General features: G+C 43.7%; 1 protein-coding gene across 2 annotated transcripts; it reads left to right on the forward strand.

Annotated features, from left to right (window-relative positions):
* The first annotated feature begins 5,255 nt into the window (after positions 1-5,255).
* Positions 5,256-19,887, forward strand: HEBP1 (heme binding protein 1). 2 transcript variants are annotated; one of them, XR_012156681.2, is made up of 5 exons: positions 5,256-5,412; positions 6,833-6,971; positions 8,404-8,584; positions 11,751-12,289; positions 15,290-19,887. XR_012156681.2 is itself a non-coding variant. In XM_073327323.2 (4 exons), exons 1-4 carry the CDS (start codon positions 5,335-5,337, stop codon positions 11,920-11,922), a joined length of 570 nt encoding a protein of 189 aa, XP_073183424.1. In that variant the 5' UTR covers positions 5,256-5,334; the 3' UTR covers positions 11,923-15,201. The 2 variants fall into 2 exon arrangements, 1 of the variants encoding a protein (XP_073183424.1); XM_073327323.2 differs by lacking the exon at positions 15,290-19,887 and having other exon boundaries at positions 11,751-15,201.
* The last annotated feature ends 827 nt before the right edge of the window (positions 19,888-20,714 follow it).

Raw genomic sequence — 20,714 nt, forward strand, 5'->3', positions numbered from 1 at the left:
TCCGGTGAGTGTACCTTTTAAAATACTATACATGGTTTAAAAGCAAGCATGTTTAATGATTAATTTGCCCTGGCATTTGCAGCTTTCCTGGATGTACTCCCAAAGCCTTTGCAAAAGGATTGTGGGGAGGGCAACCTTATTCCACCCACCATGGTAGGACACTTTACCACACCAGGCCAGTAGCACATACTTGGGAATCATTGTAGAACAAAGCATTTCAGTGTGTGTTTGCTGGTATTCAAACAACATCCGTTCTTTATCTCTCTGTGTTATCCTCAGGACAGTGAGATATAATTCATGGTCACCTGGTTGAAATAGAGTGCTTTTCTTCAGGGGACACTCAGAGGAGTCCATTCCTGCTGGGCTGTTTGCCTGTGGCTGAACAGAAATGATCCCCGCTGTTAGCCACGGGGAGGGGGAAGGATTGAGGGGGTAGCCACACGGTGGGGAGAGGCAAAATGCGACCTTGTAACGAAAGCACATGTGCTGTATATGTAATGTTAACAGCAAGGTTTACCGTGAAAGAGTGTACCCATTGTTTTATAAAATGTGTCTTTTTAAATACCACTGTCCCTTTTTTTTTTCCTCCACCAGCTGCATGTGTTTCAAGGATCACAGGATCTTCTCCTTCCCAGAGGCTAATGAAGATTACAAGGTGAAAAAAATGCACTCGTGATGAAATGTTCTCTGAGCTCATGCTGTCCTCTCACACTGACAGAGCACAGACGAATGCGTGGAGGCAGACAATGTCAGAGTGCAAGAAAACACAAAATGACCGGGAGGAGAGGTGGCGGACTGAAGAGAGTAAGTGGCGGGCTGAAGAGAGGGCTGAAGCTGAAAGGTGGCGGCAGCGTGATGAGAGGAGGCAGGATTCAATGCTGAGGCTGCTGGAGGATCAAACCAATACACTGCAGCGTATGGTTGAGCTGCAGGAAAGGCAGCAGGAGCACAGACTGCCACTACAGCCCCTGTGTAACCAACCACCCTCCTCCCCAAGTTCCATAGCCTCCACACCCAGATGCCCAAGAACATGGTGGGGGGAGCCTCCGGCCACCCAGCAACTTCACCCCAGAGGATTGCCCAAGCAACAAAAGACTGGCGTTCAATAAGTTTTAAAGTTTTAAACTTTTAAAGTGCTGTGTGGCCTTGTCCTTCCCTCCTCCACCACCCCTCCCTGTGCTTCTCTCCTCCACCACCCCTCCCAGGCTACCTTGGCAGTTATCCCCCTATTTGTGTGAAGAATTAATAAAGAATGCATGAATGTGAAGCAACAATGACTTTATTGCCTCTGCAAGCGGTGATCGAAGGGAAGAGGGGAGGGTGGTTAGCTTACAGGGAAGTAGAGTGAACCAAGGGGCGGGGGGTTTCATCAAGGAGAAACAAACAGAATTTTCACACTGTAGCCTGGCCACTCATGAAACTGGTTTTCAAAGCTTCTCTGATGCGCACTGCACCCTCCTGTGCTCTTCTAACCGCCCTGGTGTCGGGCTGCACGTAACCAGCAGCCAGGCAATTTGCCTCAACCTCCCACCCTGCCATAAACGTCTCCCCCTTACTCTCACAGAGACTGTGGAGCGCATAAGGAAAACTGGGTATATCAGCTGTTTTTGGTGAACTCACCTGAGGGGCTCAATCTGGTAAACAGCCTCTGAGTATGCCTATCAGATCAGACTCCACACATGACTTAGGCAGCTGAGCATCCATCATCTTCCCCTGGTTTATTAATCACTAGGTGCCTCCCTGCAGCATGGATTTAGGCACTTAGCACACACTTCTCTCATCGGCATCTCCCATTGGCTAGCATAGGTGCTGGCTTTGTGGATAGCCTTCTAAGGCACCTCTCTCCCTGTTCAGGGTATAGAAGCCTAAGTGTCTAGCTCTGACTTTGTTGATTATAGTCTTGCTCCTATGAGTTTCTAGTAGGGCTGTTGATTAATCGCAGTTAACTTATGCGATGAACTCACAAAAATTAACTGCAATTTAAAAAATTAATCGCGATTAATCGCACTGTTAAACAATAAAATACCCATTGAAATTTATTAAATATTTTTGGATATTTTTCTACATTTTCAAATATATTTATTTCTATTACAACACAGAATACAAAGTGTACAGTGCTCATTTTATATTATTATTTTTATTACAAATATGTGCACTGTAGAAATGATAAAAGAAATAGTATTTTCAATTCACCTCATACAAGTACTGTAGTGCTATCTCTTTATCGTGAAAATGTAACTTACAAACTTACAAAACAGATTTTTTTTTGTTACATAGCTACACTCAAAAACAAAACAATGTAAAACTTTAGCGCCTACAAGTCTACTCAGTCCTACTTCTTGTTCAGCCAATTGCTAAGACAACAAGTTTGTTTACATTTATGGGAGATACGCTGACTGCTTCTTATTTACGTCACCTGAATGTGAGAACAGTTGTTTGCATGGCACTTTTGTAGCCGGCGTTGAAAGGTATTTACGTACCAGATATGTTAAACAGTCATGTGCCCCTTCATGCTTTGGCCATCACTCCAGAGGAAGTGCTTCCACACTGATGATGCTCATTCAAAAAATAATGCGTGACTGAACTCCTTGGGGGAGAATTGTATGTCCCCTGTTCTGTTTTACCTGCATTCTGCCATATATTTCATGTTATAACAATGTCGAATGATGACCCAGAACATGTTGTTCGTTTTAAGAACACTTTCACTGCAGATTTGACAAAACGCAAAGAAGGTACCAATGTGAGATTTCTAAGGATAGATACAGTACTCGACCGAAGGTTTAAGAATCTGAAGTGCCTTCCAAAATCTGAGAGGAATGAGGTGTGAAGAATGCTTTCAGATATCCTAAAAGAGCAATACTCCGATGCGGAAACTACAGAACCCAAACCACCAAAAAAGAAAATAAACCATCTGCTGGTGGCATCTGACTCAGATGATGAAAATAAACATGCATCGGTCCGCTCTGCTTTAGATCGTTATCGAGCAGAACCCGTCATCAGCATGGATGTATGTATTCTGGAATGGTGGTTGAAGCATGAAGGGACATATGAATCTTTAGCACATCTCTCACTTTCAGGTGACATTTTAAACAAGATGGGGGCAGCATTATCTCTTGCAAATTGTAACCAAACTTGTTTGTCTGATCAATTGGCTGAAGTAGGACTGAATGGACTTGTAGGTTCTAATGTTTTACGTTGTTTTATTTTTGAATGCAGTTATTTTTTGTACATAATTCTACATTTGTAAGTTCAAATTTCATTATAAAGATTGCACAACAGTACTTGTATTAGGTGAATTTAAATATATTATTTCTTTTGTTTTTTACAGTGAAAATATTTGTAATAAAAATATAAAGTGAGCACTGTATGCTTTGAATTCTGTGTTGTAACTGAAATCAATATATTTGAAAATGTAGAAAACATCCAAAAATATTGAAATAAATGGTATTCTATTCTTCGTTATCTGTGTGATTAATTGCAATTAATTTTTTTAATCGCACCATTAATCTCGATTAATTTTTTTAATCGCTTGACAGCCCTAGTTTCTAGGCATCTAAGTTAGGTGTTGTGATGCTCACTGTCACAATTCCTAAGTCCCTTTGGTGGAGTCCATGTCCACCCTGACTTTCTAAGTGATCTTAGGTAAATTACTTAATCTACACTGTGACTCAGTTCCCCACCTGTAAAATGGGGTATACTTTACTTTACAAGTGTGTTGGGAGGATACATTTCATTAATGACCATGAGACAGTCAGACAGCAAGATGAAGGGGACCATATAAGTATCTAGACAGACAGTCTGCCATTTTGAAAGAAGTTAAGGTTATTAAGCACTCAAATGCCATTAATGTCATTGGGAGATGGGCACCTAACTTCCATGTGTACCTTTAAAAATCTATTGCATAAAGATTTTGGAAAACCCAAATAAATTATAGGGCTTTAGCTAACATTTATTAACTAGACAGAAACTGTAATCCCCAGCATCCCCTTGGCTTCTTTCATTCAAAAATGAGCATCGTCTTCATGATTTTACAGCCTTAAAGAACACTTACCTTTCTTCAGCGTATACTGTATATTACACATATTTGTCTGTATTTCCTGTATTTCACCTGTTATTTCCTTCAGATCCCCCTCTACATCTGTCAAGGCTGAATCCCAACTCTGTCACTCCAAGTGCAGAAGTGGGGCCTGCAAGGATTTTAAAAAATAATACTTGCCACTCCAGGCTTGTATTAAACTCCCAAGGTTAACTACCAAGAGGGATTTTACAGTTAACTGTCTGGCTGGGTGTCCATCAAAGGAAACTATCCCTCTCCCCCCTTTGTGTATCACAACATTCCTGGAGGAATACCATCTGATCCTGTGCTTTATTATGCCAGAGTTTCTCAATTTGTTCCATTACTTCACCCTCAGAGGCATCAGCTTTTCCCAGTTCCAAACCCCAAATTATAATCCTTCCTATATTAATAAAATCTACAGCTAAACTATTTACATCCTTGTACAAGCCACCCCTTTACACACACCTAGGCCCTGAGGATCTCAAAACACAAAGAGAAATAACTGTGGAGCAGATATTACCCCATAGCCCAGTGCTACTGATAGGGGGAAGGTGGTACAGAGAGTTGAAGCCCCAGATCTTCAAAGATATGTAAGCACCTGTCATTGAAGTCATTAAGAATTAGACACCTAAACACCTTGGAGGATCTGAGTTCAAGTAGGGTTTAAGTTTCACAGACAGCAAATGTGGAAAATCAGGACAGCGGGTGGGGGTAATAGGAGCCTATATAAGAAAAAGACCCCAAAATCGGGACTGTCCCTATAAAATTGGGACATCCGGTCAGCCTAGGCTTAAGTGACTTGCCCGAGGCCACATTGGAAAGACTGTGGCAGGGCTCGCAAGAGCTCTTCTGATTGCCTGTCCTGCAAGTTAGCCCCCAGACATCGCCACCGAGGGGGCGATGGCAGAAGGATGATGCCGGGCCCCCGGGCGGCGGGCGCACGCGGGCTGAAAGCGCAGGGGACGGGGCTCAGCGCCCGGCTCTGGCCTTTCCGGTGCCCGAGACCCAAGGCACGTGGGCCAGTCACCCAGGATCAGCCCGCTCCCCGCTGAGGGCCGCCCCCGCGGAAGCCCGGGCGTGGGAGGGCCCCTGAAAGGGCCCCTCTGCTCGGACTCGTCGGGTGCACCCCCTCCCCCCCAGCCCCCACGCAGGCCAGCAAGCGGGGGAGCGGGCAGGTGACGGCTGCCGGGGCGGGGCCCCGCGGGGAGGAGGAGCCGCTGCAGGCGCGGCGCGGCCTGGCGCGGCGGCGGGGGGGGACGGCGCGCTACCCCGGCAGCATGTTTGGGATGATCAGGAACTCCCTGTTCGGGTCGGTGGAGGGGTGGCCCTGCCAGGTGCTGAGCAGAGGGGAGAAGGTAGGAGCGGGCTGCCCGGGAGGAATTGCCCCCGCCCCCTCCCAGAGATCTGCCCCGGAGTTTGGGGGCAGGGTGACTGGGTTGGGGTGTTACACGGGGATGCGCCTTCTCCCCCCCCAGCCCCCCGGACGCCTCTGCCCTCCGTGTAAGCTGCCTAGCAGGGAAGCGTGTGCCCCTCCTTCCCCTAATCATCCAGTTCCTGGGGGTTGACACACACAAAGAAGCTGCGGGCAGTGAGTCGGGGTCCTTTTCTTTCACCCCAAGTTTGCTCACGCCTAAGCCTCCAGTAGTCCCGCTTGTTGGTGTTGTCAGTATGGGCCTTTTCCCCCTGGGTGTGCAGCCCCAGCACCAATCACCCTGCACAGACGTCCAGGAGGTGACTTATTTCTCCTTCCTTTTTAAAGGAATTATGTCACTGCCATTGCACAACTGGCCAAGTTGCAGATAGCGCCTGCTTCCAGTGTTTTGGGCGTGGAGGCCTGCCTGCCTGCCTTATCTCTGCACGGGGTGCACTCTTGTCAAACAGGGCTTCAGAGGATTAAGCTAATGTAGCAAACGCTGAGAAACTATGGCCTTACATTGTGACCCTCTTTCTGGCTGATATCCATTGCTGTGAACTGTATCCATGCAAGGAGAGAGTGTTCTGGTTTTCCCTGTTCCACCCCCCCACCCCCAAAACACATGTGCGCACTCATGCATACACACACTTGCCTATCAAGTTCTACCACTCCTCTCTTAATATCTTATGCACACCAGAGAATCAGCAGGGCGTTGAGTCCTCAGTGGATAGTAATGTGAAAGTAGCTGGTCTGCTCAGGTCTTTCCTTGTTCAGAATCCAACTTGCTCATTGTTCCAAAAGAACTCCAATGTGATCTGTTAAGGCTTGCTGCTGTGTGTAACTGATTTGATCTGCATTTAGATGATGATGGTGCTTCCCAGGGGTGCAGGGTGGATAGGGGAGCCTTCACTTGCAGGGCTGCTCCAACGGGAGCAAGGTGACCTAGCACGTTTAATTCGCCCGTGCCTTTCAAGTCTAGGTTACGTTGTCCTGTTCTATCTCCATTTTGTTTTCCCTGCCCCCATCATCATTGGTACCACAAATGGTGGTTAACCCCACATTGAGATCTGCTCTGTTGCAAAGACATGATGACATCTGAGCTGTTTGTTACACGCTGCTAAGTAGGCCACCAGGAGAGAGGCAGGAAGTGTTTCCACTCAGGAGAGAGACTGACAACTCCATGGTCAGTCTCTCTCCACCTAACATTGAAACTGGTCTTTGCATAGGGGGGTTATGTGGAGAGGGGTGGGGGGCAGTGTATGTTCCTAGGATCTAATTTCCCCCAGAGAGGCAATTTCCTTGAGGTGAGAAGCGTTGCATCTCTCAGGTGAATGTGTTATCTGCCTGTGTTCTCTTTCCAGGAGGAGGTAACCTATGAAGAAAGGGCATGCGAAGGTGGGAAATTTGCTACAGTGGAGGTAGCTGGGAAACAATTTGATGAGGCCTCCAAGGAAGCGGTGCTCAAGCTTCTGAAATACGTGGGAGGAACCAATGATAAGGGTCAGAAACTTTGCAGACCTCCTTTGTTCAACTTCTAGTTTCATCTTGTCTGTGGGAAGGATTTGTAATTGTATTTTCTAAAGGACATTCTAAGTGGTTTCTTAGGGGAACTCCCAGCATGTAGGCATATGGTGTGTGGGTTTTGTGCCTTAACTCACTGTATGTGCGGGGGACCCACCCTTTTATGTGGTGATGGCAGAGATTACCTTTGTAGCTTTTATCTTAGCTAGTGTAATTGCACAGGCTAGTCTAATTAATAATAAAGTGTAATAAATAATAAACTTGCTTTATGTAAGTACGTACATTAATTTCCAATTTTCATCGTACTAAGCAAGGTGCTTCAGTAATATCCCACAACAAGAGTGTGGGGGGAGGGTCACAGAGTAATTACAAGTCACCTAAAAATGCTCCTGCATCTTTCCCAGATGTCTGAGGAAGGCAGGTGTACAGACTCCAGTAGCACATGGCAGGAAGAGGGGGAATGAATGGAAGAGGAAGCAGGTTGCAGTTCTGGAAAGAACAGCAATTGCACCAGCACAAAGTTAGTAAGTGTGGTGATGAGGGAAGGTACCTCTAGCCATAATCCATAGCACTGAAATGAGAAGTACTGCAGCTAAGTGTATGAACAGGTAAGAGAGCACTGCCAGGACAGAGCACTGGACTGGGACTCAGGAGAGCTGGGTTCTATCCCTAGCTTGACCACTGGCCTGCTGCATGACCTTGGGTAAGTCACTTCACCTCTCTGTGCCCCAGCATCCCTGTCTGTAAGATGGGGATAATGACCCTGAGCTTTGAGATCTACTGATGAAAAGTGCTGTATGACAGCTAGATCGTTGTTGTTATTCTGCTGCTTCTCTTTGAGTGATTTGAGGTTTCACAACCAGTGACAGCCTGGAGAGAAGGAAAAACAATCATCTCCTGTGCGAGTTGTAGTCATAATGTGCTGGATATACCTTCTGAGAACAACAAATTAATAGCTTACCATGTTGGGGTGGGATCACACACAGTCCTGGACGGAGCTAGAACAGCTCAGAGTTCTGAGTCATTGGCTCCCGCAGGGAGTGTTTTGTGCTGCCCCAGCTGAGGCTCGTAGGCTGCTTCATGCTTCAGGGCCTACACTGATTACCAGGTGGAGTCAGTGAGAAATTTCCCACAGTTGAGTTCATCACAGAATTTTTAACTATCCATAAAGCATCTGTCACTGGCTACTGAAGGACACAGGATCCTGACCCAGATCGGTCGCTGGTCTGTCTCATTATTGAAACTCCTGTGCTGTTAGGGTTTGATTTTCAGAGGTGCTGAGCCCCGGCAGCTCCTGCTGATTTCACTCTGAGTTGTGAATGTTCAGCATCTCTGAAAATCCGGCCCCTAATGCTTAGTTTCTCAAGGGCTTGGACTCTGCTTGTAATACCTCTGTCTGTATCTGCCTTAGGGGTTGGGATGGGCATGACTGCGCCAGTTTCCATCACTGCCTTTCCTGGTGAGGACGGCTCTTTACAGCAGAAAGTGAAGGTCTCACTCCGGATTCCGAGCCAATATCAGGACAGCCCTCCCCGTCCTGGTGATGAGAGCATTCAGATTGAAGAGCGAGAAGGAATCACCATTTACTCCACGTAAGGGGCAGATCTCAGTGTTCCCAGGCAGCTGGAAAGTGTTGGGGTTTGGATGCCCTAAAGAACAGGGTGCTCTAAAGAATATAGTTATGTTTGCCAGCTGACTCATCATTGGTTATAGATTTGTGTGCCACAGTGGAAGATTGAGGGAGCCTACTACACATAACAAAAAAGCTTCCCCCTTAACGTTGTTCATGTTTCAGCACAAAGCAAACGGAATTCTTTTAACTTTCAAAGCAAATGTAGTGTCTGTGAAAGATGGCAGCTTGCAGTCCTGGAGATGAGAGTGGTCTCTGTATGTAACACGGACACTATCAGTGCAAGTTTCTTTTTCACACCAGTGAAGTGGGGATGAGACTGATGACAAAGGGAGTGAACAGTCAAGTAGCAAAGTTTGGAGGTGATACAAAATTAATCAAGATAGTTAAGTCCAAAGTTGACTGAAAAGTTACAAAGGGATTTCACAAAACTGAGTGACAGGGCAACAGAATGGCAGATGGAAATGCAACATTGATGAGTGCAAAGTAATGTACATTGGAAAAAATAATCCCAACTACACATATATAATGATGGGGTCTAAATTAGCCGTTACTACTCAAGAAAGAGATTTTGGAGTCATCACAGATAGTGAAACCTTTAGCTCAATGCGCATCAGCAGTCAAAAAGGCTAACAACGTTAGGAACTATTAGAAAAGTGATAGAAAATTAGACAGAAAATATCATGATACCATTATGTAAATCCAAGGTGAGCCCACAACTTGAATACTGTGTGCAGTTCTGGTTGCCCCGTCTCAAACAGGATATTGTGGCACTGGAAAAGATGTAGAGAAAGGCAATAAAGATGATTACGGGTATGGAACGGCTTCCATACAAGGAGAAACTAAAAAGATTGGGGCTGTTGAGCTTATCAAAGAGATGATTAAGGAGAGACATGATAGAGGTCTATAAAATCATGATCGGTGTGGAGAAAGTGAATAGAGAAGAGTTATTTACCCTTGCCCACAATACAAAAACCAGAAGCCACCAGATGAACTTGATGGCAGCAGCAGGCTTAATACAAACAAGGAGTACTTTTTCATGTGATGCACAATTAACCTGTGGAACTTATTGCCAGGGGATATCGTAATGGCCAAAAGTATAACTGGGTTCAAAAAAGAATTAGATAAGTACTTGGAGGATAGCCACTGATTAACCTATTAGCCAAGATGGTCAGGGACACAAGTCTAGAGATCACAGTGGTCCTTCCTACCTTAACGTCTGAGTCTATGAGGCCCATGCTCAGAGCAACCCTATACCTCTGACTGCCAAAGCCAGGAGGGGAAGATGGGTGGATTTCTCCAAAATAGTCCTGTTCCGTACACTCCACCTGAAGCTGTGGTACTGACACTGTTGGAAACAGGATACTGGGCTAGATGGGTCACTGGTCTGACCCAGTCTGGCAACTCTTATGCTCTTAAAGTGGCATATTAGTGCAATAGTGGTGATAGCGGCAAAGAGTCCTGTGGCACCTTGTAGACTAAAGACATATGGGAGCATAAGCTTTCGTGGGTGAATACCTGCTTCGTCGGATGCATGACACCCACGAAAGCTTATACTCCAATACATCTGCTAGTCTATAAAGTGCCACAGGACTCTTCGCCGCTCTTACAGATCCAGACTAACACAGCTACCCCTCTGATAGTGGTGATAATTTGTGTGAATACGGGAGGAGTGAATACCTGCCTATTAGGAATTGGACTGAGATCATCAACTTATTTAACCTAAGTCAGTAAATTGCTGTCAGATAAGAACAACTTTCAGGCACTACCTGGGTCATGCCAGGGTCCTAAACCTGTTGCTAACAAAAGCAATGTTTTCAGAATAGGTTCCTCATCACTTCCTATAAGGCAGCTCCTGTAAACTGAAGAGAGAAAACCTGAATAAATTCCAGCTGCCACTTTCAGCTAAGAAACTGGGTTGTGAACCCCTTGGAAATAACACTCTGTCGGCCTAACTGGCCACTGGGGTGTCACTGTTGTGCCAAGGAAAACCATTGTTTTGTTCAGCTGCTGTGATTGGGCTGCCACTTATGAATGGCATTTCAGGCGGGACGTCTCTTTTAGGGAGGCAGGGGCTGGAAATAGGCACAAAGGAGTAAATATAATTTAAAAATAAATACATTAGGGTTTTCTCCTCTCCCGTTTCCTTTGTGGTTAGTTTTCAAGGAGCAGAACACTCCTCTGTCTCTCCTATCAGTCTGGAGGTCCTTCGGCAGATTTCTGTTGAAATTATTGCTGATACAGATGTTGGCTATAGACCGTAAGAGGGTACGCCAGTAACAATGAGAGAGTTAGGAGCAGATTGATAAATAGTGGTCATGGCCCACCAGCTGTCTAACCCAGGGGTCAGTTAGTGCCACATGGTAATGTGGACACGTGTCCTCTAGAAATTAGAATCAAACCATCAATTGTCATTCAGAATTGAACAGCCATTGGGTATTTTCCTTTGATTGCTACATACACTTATGCTGGATTCAAATCCGTTCCCCCTTGGTGAGATGTTTCTGTCTGGCCTGGCCTTTCCCTTTGCAATCTGCAGGCTCCTGCTGTTTGCCTGAATGCTGCCACGATCCAGCTTTTGTGTTTGGTTGCCTCCATGGGGACAGGCTGCATTGCCAACAAAGATGAGCTGCATGCTGTTGGCTGTTCCTGCAGGAATCAGTAGCAGCCCTTTGTTGTTTTTTATCCCTCTCTTACTTGAACTAGCTAGCATTCGGCTTCTGCTCATAGTGCAGTTTCCAGCAGGCAGGTGTTTGCCCCACAATTAACATCTGTATTGGCAGGCTTAGCACAAAGGCCAAGAATTTAGTGGGCTTGAAGATACCCATCCCTTCACTACAAGAAGCTGTCCTTTCAGCTTGGGGTTGAGACGTGGGGCAGGACGTGGGGAGCTAGTACAGGTGATGTCCATGCTTTATATATCTGTGGATGACTAAAGCTGCCTAGTCTTTGGGGCTCTCAAGCCAACACATTTTGACTGCATTAGATTCAGACAGGATAGCTCAGGAAAAAGCCGCAGCACGGATCTACATCTCTATGTGTTTTTAGCATCTTGTTCCCTTTTTCCCCTTTGTCATCATATTTCAGGGTTGTCTCACTCAGTGTCTCCATGTTTGGCTCCTTTGCAGGCAGTTTGGTGGTTATGCCAAAGAAGAGGATTATGTGAATTATGCCGCCAAGCTGCGCTCTGCCCTGGGGAGCGAGGCAGCCTACCACAAGGACTTCTACTTGTGTAATGGCTACGACCCCCCCATGAAACCATACTGGCGACGCAACGAAGTCTGGTTTGTGAAGGAGTGAGCCACTGGCTTGCAAAGGTGTAGGCTGAGGCTGATGTCTTCTCCAGCTTGTTGTATGTAGGTGGGGAGTTCTTGCCCTGTTCCAAACAAAACCACAGGCTCGCAGAGTCAAAAAGGAAGGGGATGGGGAAGTGCCACCCTTCCCGGGGTCTCAGTTATTAACAAAAATATAATTTAAAAATAATACAACATGAACCCTGCCCAACAAAACCTTCTGCCCAGGCTTATCTCCTCCTAGGATCCCCTTGCTTTAGGATCTGACTGTCTCAAGTTTTAGTGCTCTTCCTGTTTCCTAGACTCCCTTATTCTCAGGTGGGGAAATGAGCCAGCTGCACAAAGGAGTTTGCGAGATCAGCACTCGCTAACAGGTGAGTGTTGCGTGCATTCACTGGCAGCCTGTTATGCTCCTCTGAAACAGGAGAGAGATGCCTATTGCCGACCACAGTCTTTATAACAAGTGGCTTTTCCACTCTGATGGGGTGTTATGATAGCTTAATTCCATGCTACACTGATGCTTTTATCTGTTCCGTTCTGGAAAAGAGTATAAAGGGGCTAGATTGCTGCTGCTGAGGCGCTGTGCAGTGAAGATAGTATCATCTCTATTTCCTATTAGCGCACAAGGGAACAGCATGCCAATAATCTGGTTCAGAAACTTGCTCCAGAGGAAGAGCCAAGATTATTTTCACAGCTTTCTGACTAGGAGATGGTGCTCTTCATTGTCAGCTACTGACCTGTTGCAATTAATCACTGGATAGTGTATGATATAATCTTGTGACTATTAAGTGTTTATAATATGCTTTCTCTGAAACTAGCCTATGAAGGGGTCAAAATCGGACATGACAGTGAAATCTGTATTGGCCTAAATGTGTACAGAGGGGTAAAGATTCTCAACAGTTGGTACCTCCTATTTAGGCATCTGACTTTCAGAAGAGCTGTGCACACAAAACAGCTCCCACTGAAGTGAGCACAAGCTCCTTGGCCCAGCTTTCTTGTACATACGGATTTGGGTGTCTAATTTTCGGTAGACACTTTTGCAACCCTTGGCATTCAGGTGTGTGTAAGGGTGTAACTAGTTCTATGAACACTGTAATTTCTTTAACCGGTACATATCAAACCAACACTTTAGCTCTCAATAGTCCTGCCAAACAGATGTCGGAAAGTAGGAGACAGGTGGACAGACACACATACTACACAGGGTGTGTCTATAATTTCAGCTAACTCAAACTAAGAGCAACATTCTTATAACGTCTCTGAGCATGAATGCCCAAGGGTGCTTACTAAAAGGAACAGCTTCATCCTGAAAGCCAGAGGAGAAGCTGTTCAGATGGAAGTCAGACTCTGGCCAGTCAAGGTGTTTTATGTTAAGGTGATCCTCTTGAGATGAAAGTTTTTCAGGGGGAGGGGAAGTTTAAGGTCCTGATCCTTCTCCCACTGAAGTTAAAGAAGAGCTTTGGACTTCAGTGAAAGTTGATCAGGCCCTTTACTGTCAGAACAGTTGGCTGGTTTAGGAAAAAGAATAGGTGAGTAGCTTATTGTTGCAGAAGAGAGGAAAAGCTATAAATAAAGTAACAGTTGGCTAGAGTAAGACATTGGAGCATAATTCCTGAAGGGGAGATGGACCAAAAAGAAATAGGTAGACAAAGTTATATTTGTAAAGTTGAGGTTTTGCTTTTAAGACACGAAAACAATAGGCAGGAATGAATATGAAGAACTGTTAAAGAGCAGGTGCTACCTTTAAAAGGTTCTCCCCTACAAAAGGAACCTGTATATGCACACGTTTATTCTTACCTAACCACATGGGGAATGGAGGGGTTGAGTTTCTAAATTCTAGGGTTTATTTGGGGATTCTTGCGTATGAATTGCATGCAGTGTAAGAACTGTCCTCTCTGGCTCAAGGCGACAGGTGCGCTACAGTGATGTGAACCCACAGCTGATGAATTCTAGAATGTATAGCGGCTAATAATAAACCTGATGTGATCACGCTCCAGATTGCAGCAGCATACGGTAGAAGATTGAGGAGTTCACAAAATGTATAAGCACCTTCCTAACATCAAGCAGTGAAGGGAGCTTGTGACTAAAGACTGAGAGTTATGGAATCCACCGGCTTTGCCTCCATAGACTTCCTAGGGGTCAGATTTTGATGCCCTTATGCAAACTAAACAGAACATTATCCCATGAGTAATCCCATTGACTTCAGTGAGTTTACTCCAATTGAATAGCGCCTTACTTCACAAGCAAAAGTATCTAAACTCTGTTTTCCCATTCTTTGCAACATTTAAAAAATCATGACTTTTTAAATTGCAACTTAGAATTTCCTGACTTGATCAAAGGATCTGAGCAGGCAGTGGGAGCTTTTGATTGCTCAGCCCTTTTGAAAAGCAGGCCATTAAGGTGCTTTGTCACTGATTGAAGAGCCTGATTTTAGGTTGAAAACCTTGGCCTGTGTATATGTTTGGGATACAGATCATGTCACAGTACCTTTACTTAGCCACTGATCCCTCTTTTAATAAAGAACTGTTTGGCTTTCCATTACCTAAGTCAGTGGTTCTCAAACTTTTGTACCGGTGACCCCTTTCATATAGCAAGCCTCAGAGTGCAACCCCTCCTTATAAATTAATAACGTTTTTTTATATACTTAGCCTCCAGCATTTATAATCGTGTTAAGCGGGGCTTGGGGTGGAGGCTGACAGCTTGCGACCCCCCCATGTAATAACCTTGTGACCCCCTGAGGGATCCTGACCCCCAGTTTGAGAACCCCTGATCTAAGTGTATGTGTGGATAATGAAGGGTTGATATGACTCCATTATAACATTTTATATCATATGCCCCATAAACTCTTAAACTCCTGTGTAACTTTACTTATGTGAGTATTGCCATTGAATAATATGGGGCTACTCACCTGAATAAAATTACAAACTTGCTTTTATTTACAGGAAAACCCACTTCATTGCACACACTGATCAACTCCTTAATTGACTTTAAAACTGCACAGTCCTCCCTCTTTTCTTTTATGTTCTCTGTACCTTTTAAACACGTTTCTTGTAGGAGAACAATACAATTAATCTCATCAAAAAATGTCATGTAACCTCTTTTGTGCCCGTGAGGTGCCCTTATCTGTGCTTTACATGGACGCTGAAAATGACACATTTTATGCTCCTCTGATCTTCAAAACTGAGTGATATTGTTAATAACAGAGTATGCATTTAAAAGATGTTAACTGAAAATAAAATGTAAAAGGAGATTGTTTCTATTGGATGATACAAAACCAGCCCCATTTGGATTTACCTTGTTAATTTCTTCTAGTGCCTCATATTTGAATGACAAAGGTTTTTTTTTTTATTGTTTATATCTCCTTTTGTGTACTTCAGGTGTTACAGTTCTCAGCTCTCTATCCCAGACTCAACTGCAAAGAATTAATTGGAAGCTAACTTTGTTACTTCATGGATCTTGCTGTGCAGCCAAAAACATTTAGAAACCTGAAACTATCTCCCCATTAAATGTGAAGGAGCTACATGAAGCAATTTGGTCTTATTAAAAAACATCTCTAACATTTATTCTCTTCAGCATCGCTAACAAAATCCCACTCTGCAGAAGCAAATAGTTTTTTTTCTTGATTAATAGAGATAAAGAATCTGCAGATATTTTAGCCGAATCTCTCATTCTGTGCAGTTGACCAGCCAGAAGGCTGAGCAGATTGATGCTCATGTATTGGGACAACAGCTTGCAATGTAATAGTAATAGAGACAAAATATGAAGGTCCACATTAGAAAAAAACCCAATATAGATAGGAAGCACCTACAGGACCAGTCACTCTGGCCTGACCATACTGGCTTGAGCAAACAGGTAACTCATGCTAGTCCTGCAAACACATACATCATTGCATGCGGTGTAGTTATAGTGATGTTGGTCCCAGGATCTTAGAGAGCCAAGGTGGCTGAGGTAATATCTTTTATCGGACCAACTTCTGCTGGTGAGAGGGACAAGGTTTCAAGCTGTCTCTTTTCAAGCTGGTAAGCTGCATAAGCTTGAAAGCTTGTGTGACGGGTTGGATCACAGAAATCCCCTTTGGAACTGCCACGTGATGTGCCTAGACTACCTCTGAGCCTGTTTTCCCTGCCAGCTTGGGACTTCAGTGCCTTGCCTAGTTTGAGACAGACACACTTGCCTGCTACAAACACAGACCCAAAAGCTGCAGGCTTAGCTGAAAACAGCTTAAGAAGTGTTCCTGTCTCCAACACTCAGGTACCCAACTCCCAATGGGGTCCAAACCCCAAATAAATCCGTTTTACCCTGTATAAAGCTTATACAGGGTAAACTCATAAATTGTTCACCCTCTATAACACTGATGGAGAGATATGCACAGCTGTGTTCTTCCCCCCCCCCCATATTAATACATACTCTGGCTTAATAAGTAAAAAGTGATTTTATTAAATACAAAATGTAGGATTTAAGTGATTCCAAGTAATAACAGACAGAACAAAGTGAATTACCAAGTAAAATAAAATAAAACATTCAAGTCTAAGCCTAATACAGTAAAGCAATGATTACAGATGAAATCTCACCTTCAGAGATGTTCCAATAAGCCTCCTTCTAGTCTGGATCCAGCAATCTTCCACACCCCTGTAGTTACTGTCCTATGTTCCAGTTTCTTTCAAGTCTCCTTTGTGGGGGAAAGGCTACCTCTTGAGCCAGCTGAAGACAAAATGGAGGGGTTTTCCCAGGGGCTTATATAATTTCTCTCTTGTGGGTGGAAACCCCTCTCTCTCCCTGTGTAGAATCCAGCTACAAAATGGAGTTTTGGAGTCACATGGGCAAGTCAGATGTCCATGCATGACTCAGTTTTCTGCAGGACATTCGCAGGAAAGCTCAGATGTGGATTGGCGTATATCAAGGTCCATTGTTAACCACGTACTCCCAATTACTTGAATAACCCCATTACACTATGTTGACCAAATCTGCCTTAGGTGCTTTCTACAGCAAACACTTTAAATACAACCATAGAGCCAACGCTCATAACTTCAGATATAAAAATGATACATGCATACGAATAGGGTGAATACATGCAAAAGAACATAAACTTTGCAAAGATACGTTACAGAGCATATCTAGCATAAAACATATTCCAGTTATGTCATATTCACACTCATAAGCATATTTCTATAAAGCATTGTGGGGTGCAATGTCACAGCTTGTCTCAAGAGCAGAATTTGGTCCGATAAAAGATATTACCTCACCCGCCTTGGCTCTTTGAGACATACACCAGTACTTAACTCATGAGTTTTCCTACGTGTGTGTTTGTAGGCTTTGGCTCTACGTTTGCAAGAATCAGAGCTTTGCTGATGTATGAAGGAAGAACCTGTTTTGACAACACATAAATATATCTAATATTGCGTTAATAAGAGCATAATAAGAGCTAATCTGATGGATAGACCATTTAATTCTGGGCTGTTCTACAGCATTCTATTCCCATTGAGGGGACAGGTGATTTTGGATGGGCGAACAACATATCATTCAGGGTTTGTTTTTTTCATTCTCATCAGTTATTGTGATAAAGGCAGGAGAGTAGATTTTATGGTTAGAAGTGGCAAATTTTCATGATAGTTTTGCAAGGCTGCCTCAGGTGTTTCTAGACTGCCCCCTGACTAGCTATAGTTATAGTAATTTCTCTTTTGTAGTAGGGTTATCAAGTGCAACTGCTTGCTCTTCCCTAAGTATTTTGAGTTCATTTATCTAAAACCACATCACCTCTAACTGGACTCTTAAGTAGCCATAGATGTATGATACTACTATAAAACTGTTCCCAAACCTGATTTATTGGAGTGGGATCACTGGTAATAGTACCATCCTCGACAATGATAGATGGAGCAGCAGGAGTCTATCTACTCAATCTCTCCTGAGTATCCAAGCCAGCAGCTTATTATTTTTGTCAGCCCATTCATAATCTTTCTGCTTAGCTCAAAATAAAATACATTGCACAGAATGGGTATTGATCAGGCCAAATTCTTGTTTCCTAGTGCTCTGAGTTTCAGATGTTTTAGGAGATCAATCTGTGTAAATACTGTTTGATTTCTAAGACAGTGCTTGGGAACTAGAAGCTTGGGAGATTTTCAAAGACACAAATAGGAGTTAGACACCCAATTTCTATAAAAAATTGAATGGCTGTTTGTGCCTAACTTCTGCCACTTGTACCTTTTGGAAATCTCTTCATTTCGTGTTTCTTTTTTAATACCTATTGCAAAACAACAAACAACCAAACAACTGGTTGTCCCCAACTAGCTTTTGAAAAGCTTTGTGTTCCATTCCAGGACTTGTAATATCCCTTGTATTAATGTGAAGACATTCCCTATTTTGAGCATGAGCAAGTAATAGAAACCTCCTCGATGTAAGGAGATAGCTAGATCACCTTTTCCAATCTTGATGAAATACCGAGTCAGCATAACTAAATCCTGTAATTAGTAAAAGAGGCGAGAGGCCCAGAAACAAAGTGCATCTAAAACTCTAAAGACAATTATAAGGCAAAAAGCAAGCAAAAAATGTTACCCAAGACAACATATTCAGATGGAGAGTAGCATGCAACATGACAGTTCTGGGGTTGTTTTCCTACAGTCTGGTCTCTACTAATCCCACCTTTTTTAATCAAAGATTGAAGAGTTTCTAATTCCTGACCAAGCTCAGTAAGGAAAGATCTTGGATCAACATTTAAGGGACAGTTAAAATCCCTTTCCCAAACTAAGGTTATTTAACCAAGGTATAATTAAATGTAAGGGGAAAAAACTAGGTTAATGCAACATTAAGGTTGCAGAGTTAGAATTTAAAGTCACAAGAAACATACAAGTGAAGGCTCCTAGGCGAGAGCAATGTTACTTGGCCATGTGGCATATATGTAGTACGCACCCTGTTTGTTTTGCTTATGTTCTTTATTTTAGGTGGTTAAAGCCATAGTCAAAGCAAAGGCCTGATTTTCCCCTACTTTATGCCTTTGAGCAGTGATTTTACATCTGTGTAAAGTGAGTATAAACCACATCCAAATCAGCGAGATAGCACATTTACACTAGTGTTGCATGGGTGTAAGTGACTGCACAAAGCAGTGGAGAAGCAAGCCCTCATTAGGGCTGCCAGTTTGGGTTGGATGTATTCCTGGAGGTTTCATCACAAGACATAATCTTTAATTAAAGATTAATCTTTAATTCCTGGAGACTCCCGGCGAATTAGCAGCCCTACTCCATGGGTCGGTTGTGCAATGTGCGGGAGTTAATGTTGCATTAACTCTTGCCTTTCCTGACTTTTTGTAAATGTTAACCGTGCAACCTTAACACTGCACTAAGGGCTTTTTCATTTTTTTTTTAATTTAGAAGGAAAACAGAACATAAACTGCTTGCCCTGAATAATATAACATTTGTGCTTTCCCAGTTACATTTTGAAGATCGCACCATATTGTGGTAGGCTCAGCTGCAGAAGGGAGTTATTCTACTTCCCCTTGAGGTGAATGGAGTGGAGGAGGGGCAGGTCTTTGCCAGTGTTGCTTGTTATTTGCCTTGCAGCAGCATACTATAGGTGCCAGCTGAGTGTGGGGCATCACTGTGATAGGCACTGTATCCACAGAGTGAGAGATGGTCCCTACCCTAAAAGGCTTACAGTCTTAATAGGCAGGACACACAAGGAAGGGTCATTACCCTCCTTTTATAGTTGGGGAACCAAGAGACAGAGATTAAGTGACTTGCCCAAAGTCACACAGGAAGCCTGTAGCAAATCCAGGAATTGAACCCAGGTCTGCAGGTATGTGCAGACCTTAACCACAAAACTATCCTTTCCCAATCATTTGGCTGGAGGCAGTTTTCTCCCAAGCTGGGTTAATAACATAGGGCAGCAGCCCATCTGTTTACATTTTGATGGCAGTTTCTTGGCAACAGAAAAAGAGAGAAAACTTACGATGTTTTTTGTAGTTATTTTAACAAAAGTCTAGAATTTTTGAAATGCAGCAAAAAATGGAGAGAGACACAAATTGTGAAATCTGCGTTTTTTTTCACATCCAGGATTTTCTCCTGTTCCTGGTGCTGAGGAAGTGATGTTTGGGAGGGGTTAGCTCTGTGTATGTCTCACTGGCCCTGGAGGGAAAAGTCTAACAATAAAAATTGTGTGGGTGAAGTCTGAATGTCACTACAAACATGCAGAATTCAGAAAAAAACTTTATTTTAAAGCAGCAAGGTGTAGCACGGAGAAGGATGTGTTTCTTCTCACATCTTCCTAAAGGGAAATGCCTCTGATCTATCTAGAAAAGGAGTACTAGTGGCACCTTAGAGACTAACCAATTTATTTGAGCATAAGCTTTCGTGAGCTACAGCATCCGATGAAGTGAGCTGTAGCTCACGAAAGCTCATGCTCAAATAAATTGGTTAGTCTCTAAGGTGCCACTAGTACTCCTTTTCTTTTTGCGAATATAGACTAACACGGCTGCTACTCTGAAACCTGATCTATCTAGGTGTTTATACTGCACTAACCAGTAGTGAATTTGAGCATTATAGCATTGTGATACTCAAACTCTGGCAAAGCACTGTGGATATTGACAGTCTGCTCCAAACTACTCTAAAGTAAAAAACTTTTCCAGCATTTTCAGTTCTGTAACCCATCTATCATAAAGAACGACTGCATGACCCATTGGTATGACAAACTATAGTGGAACTCGTACAATATTATGAGCATACCCAAAATAGACCCCGTGTGTGTACCCAGAGCTTCTGGCAGTGCAGTGCACTTCAACAAATGTAATACCTAGTTCCACAAAAATAAATAGAT

The sequence above is a fragment of the Lepidochelys kempii genome, chromosome 1 (assembly GCF_965140285.1).
Source record: "Lepidochelys kempii isolate rLepKem1 chromosome 1, rLepKem1.hap1, whole genome shotgun sequence".
Classification (NCBI taxonomy): Eukaryota; Metazoa; Chordata; order Testudines; family Cheloniidae; genus Lepidochelys; species Lepidochelys kempii.

Bases quoted from the DNA above. Each gene is read 5' to 3' on its own strand.
- HEBP1 (XM_073327323.2), top strand. From the start codon at position 5,335: ATGTTTGGGATGATCAGGAACTCCCTGTTCGGGTCGGTGGAGGGGTGG. The intron at 5,413-6,832 runs GTAGGAGCGGGC...TTCTCTTTCCAG, and splicing joins TGCTGAGCAGAGGGGAGAAG to GAGGAGGTAACCTATGAAGA. The intron at 8,585-11,750 runs GTAAGGGGCAGA...GCTCCTTTGCAG, and splicing joins GGAATCACCATTTACTCCAC to GCAGTTTGGTGGTTATGCCA.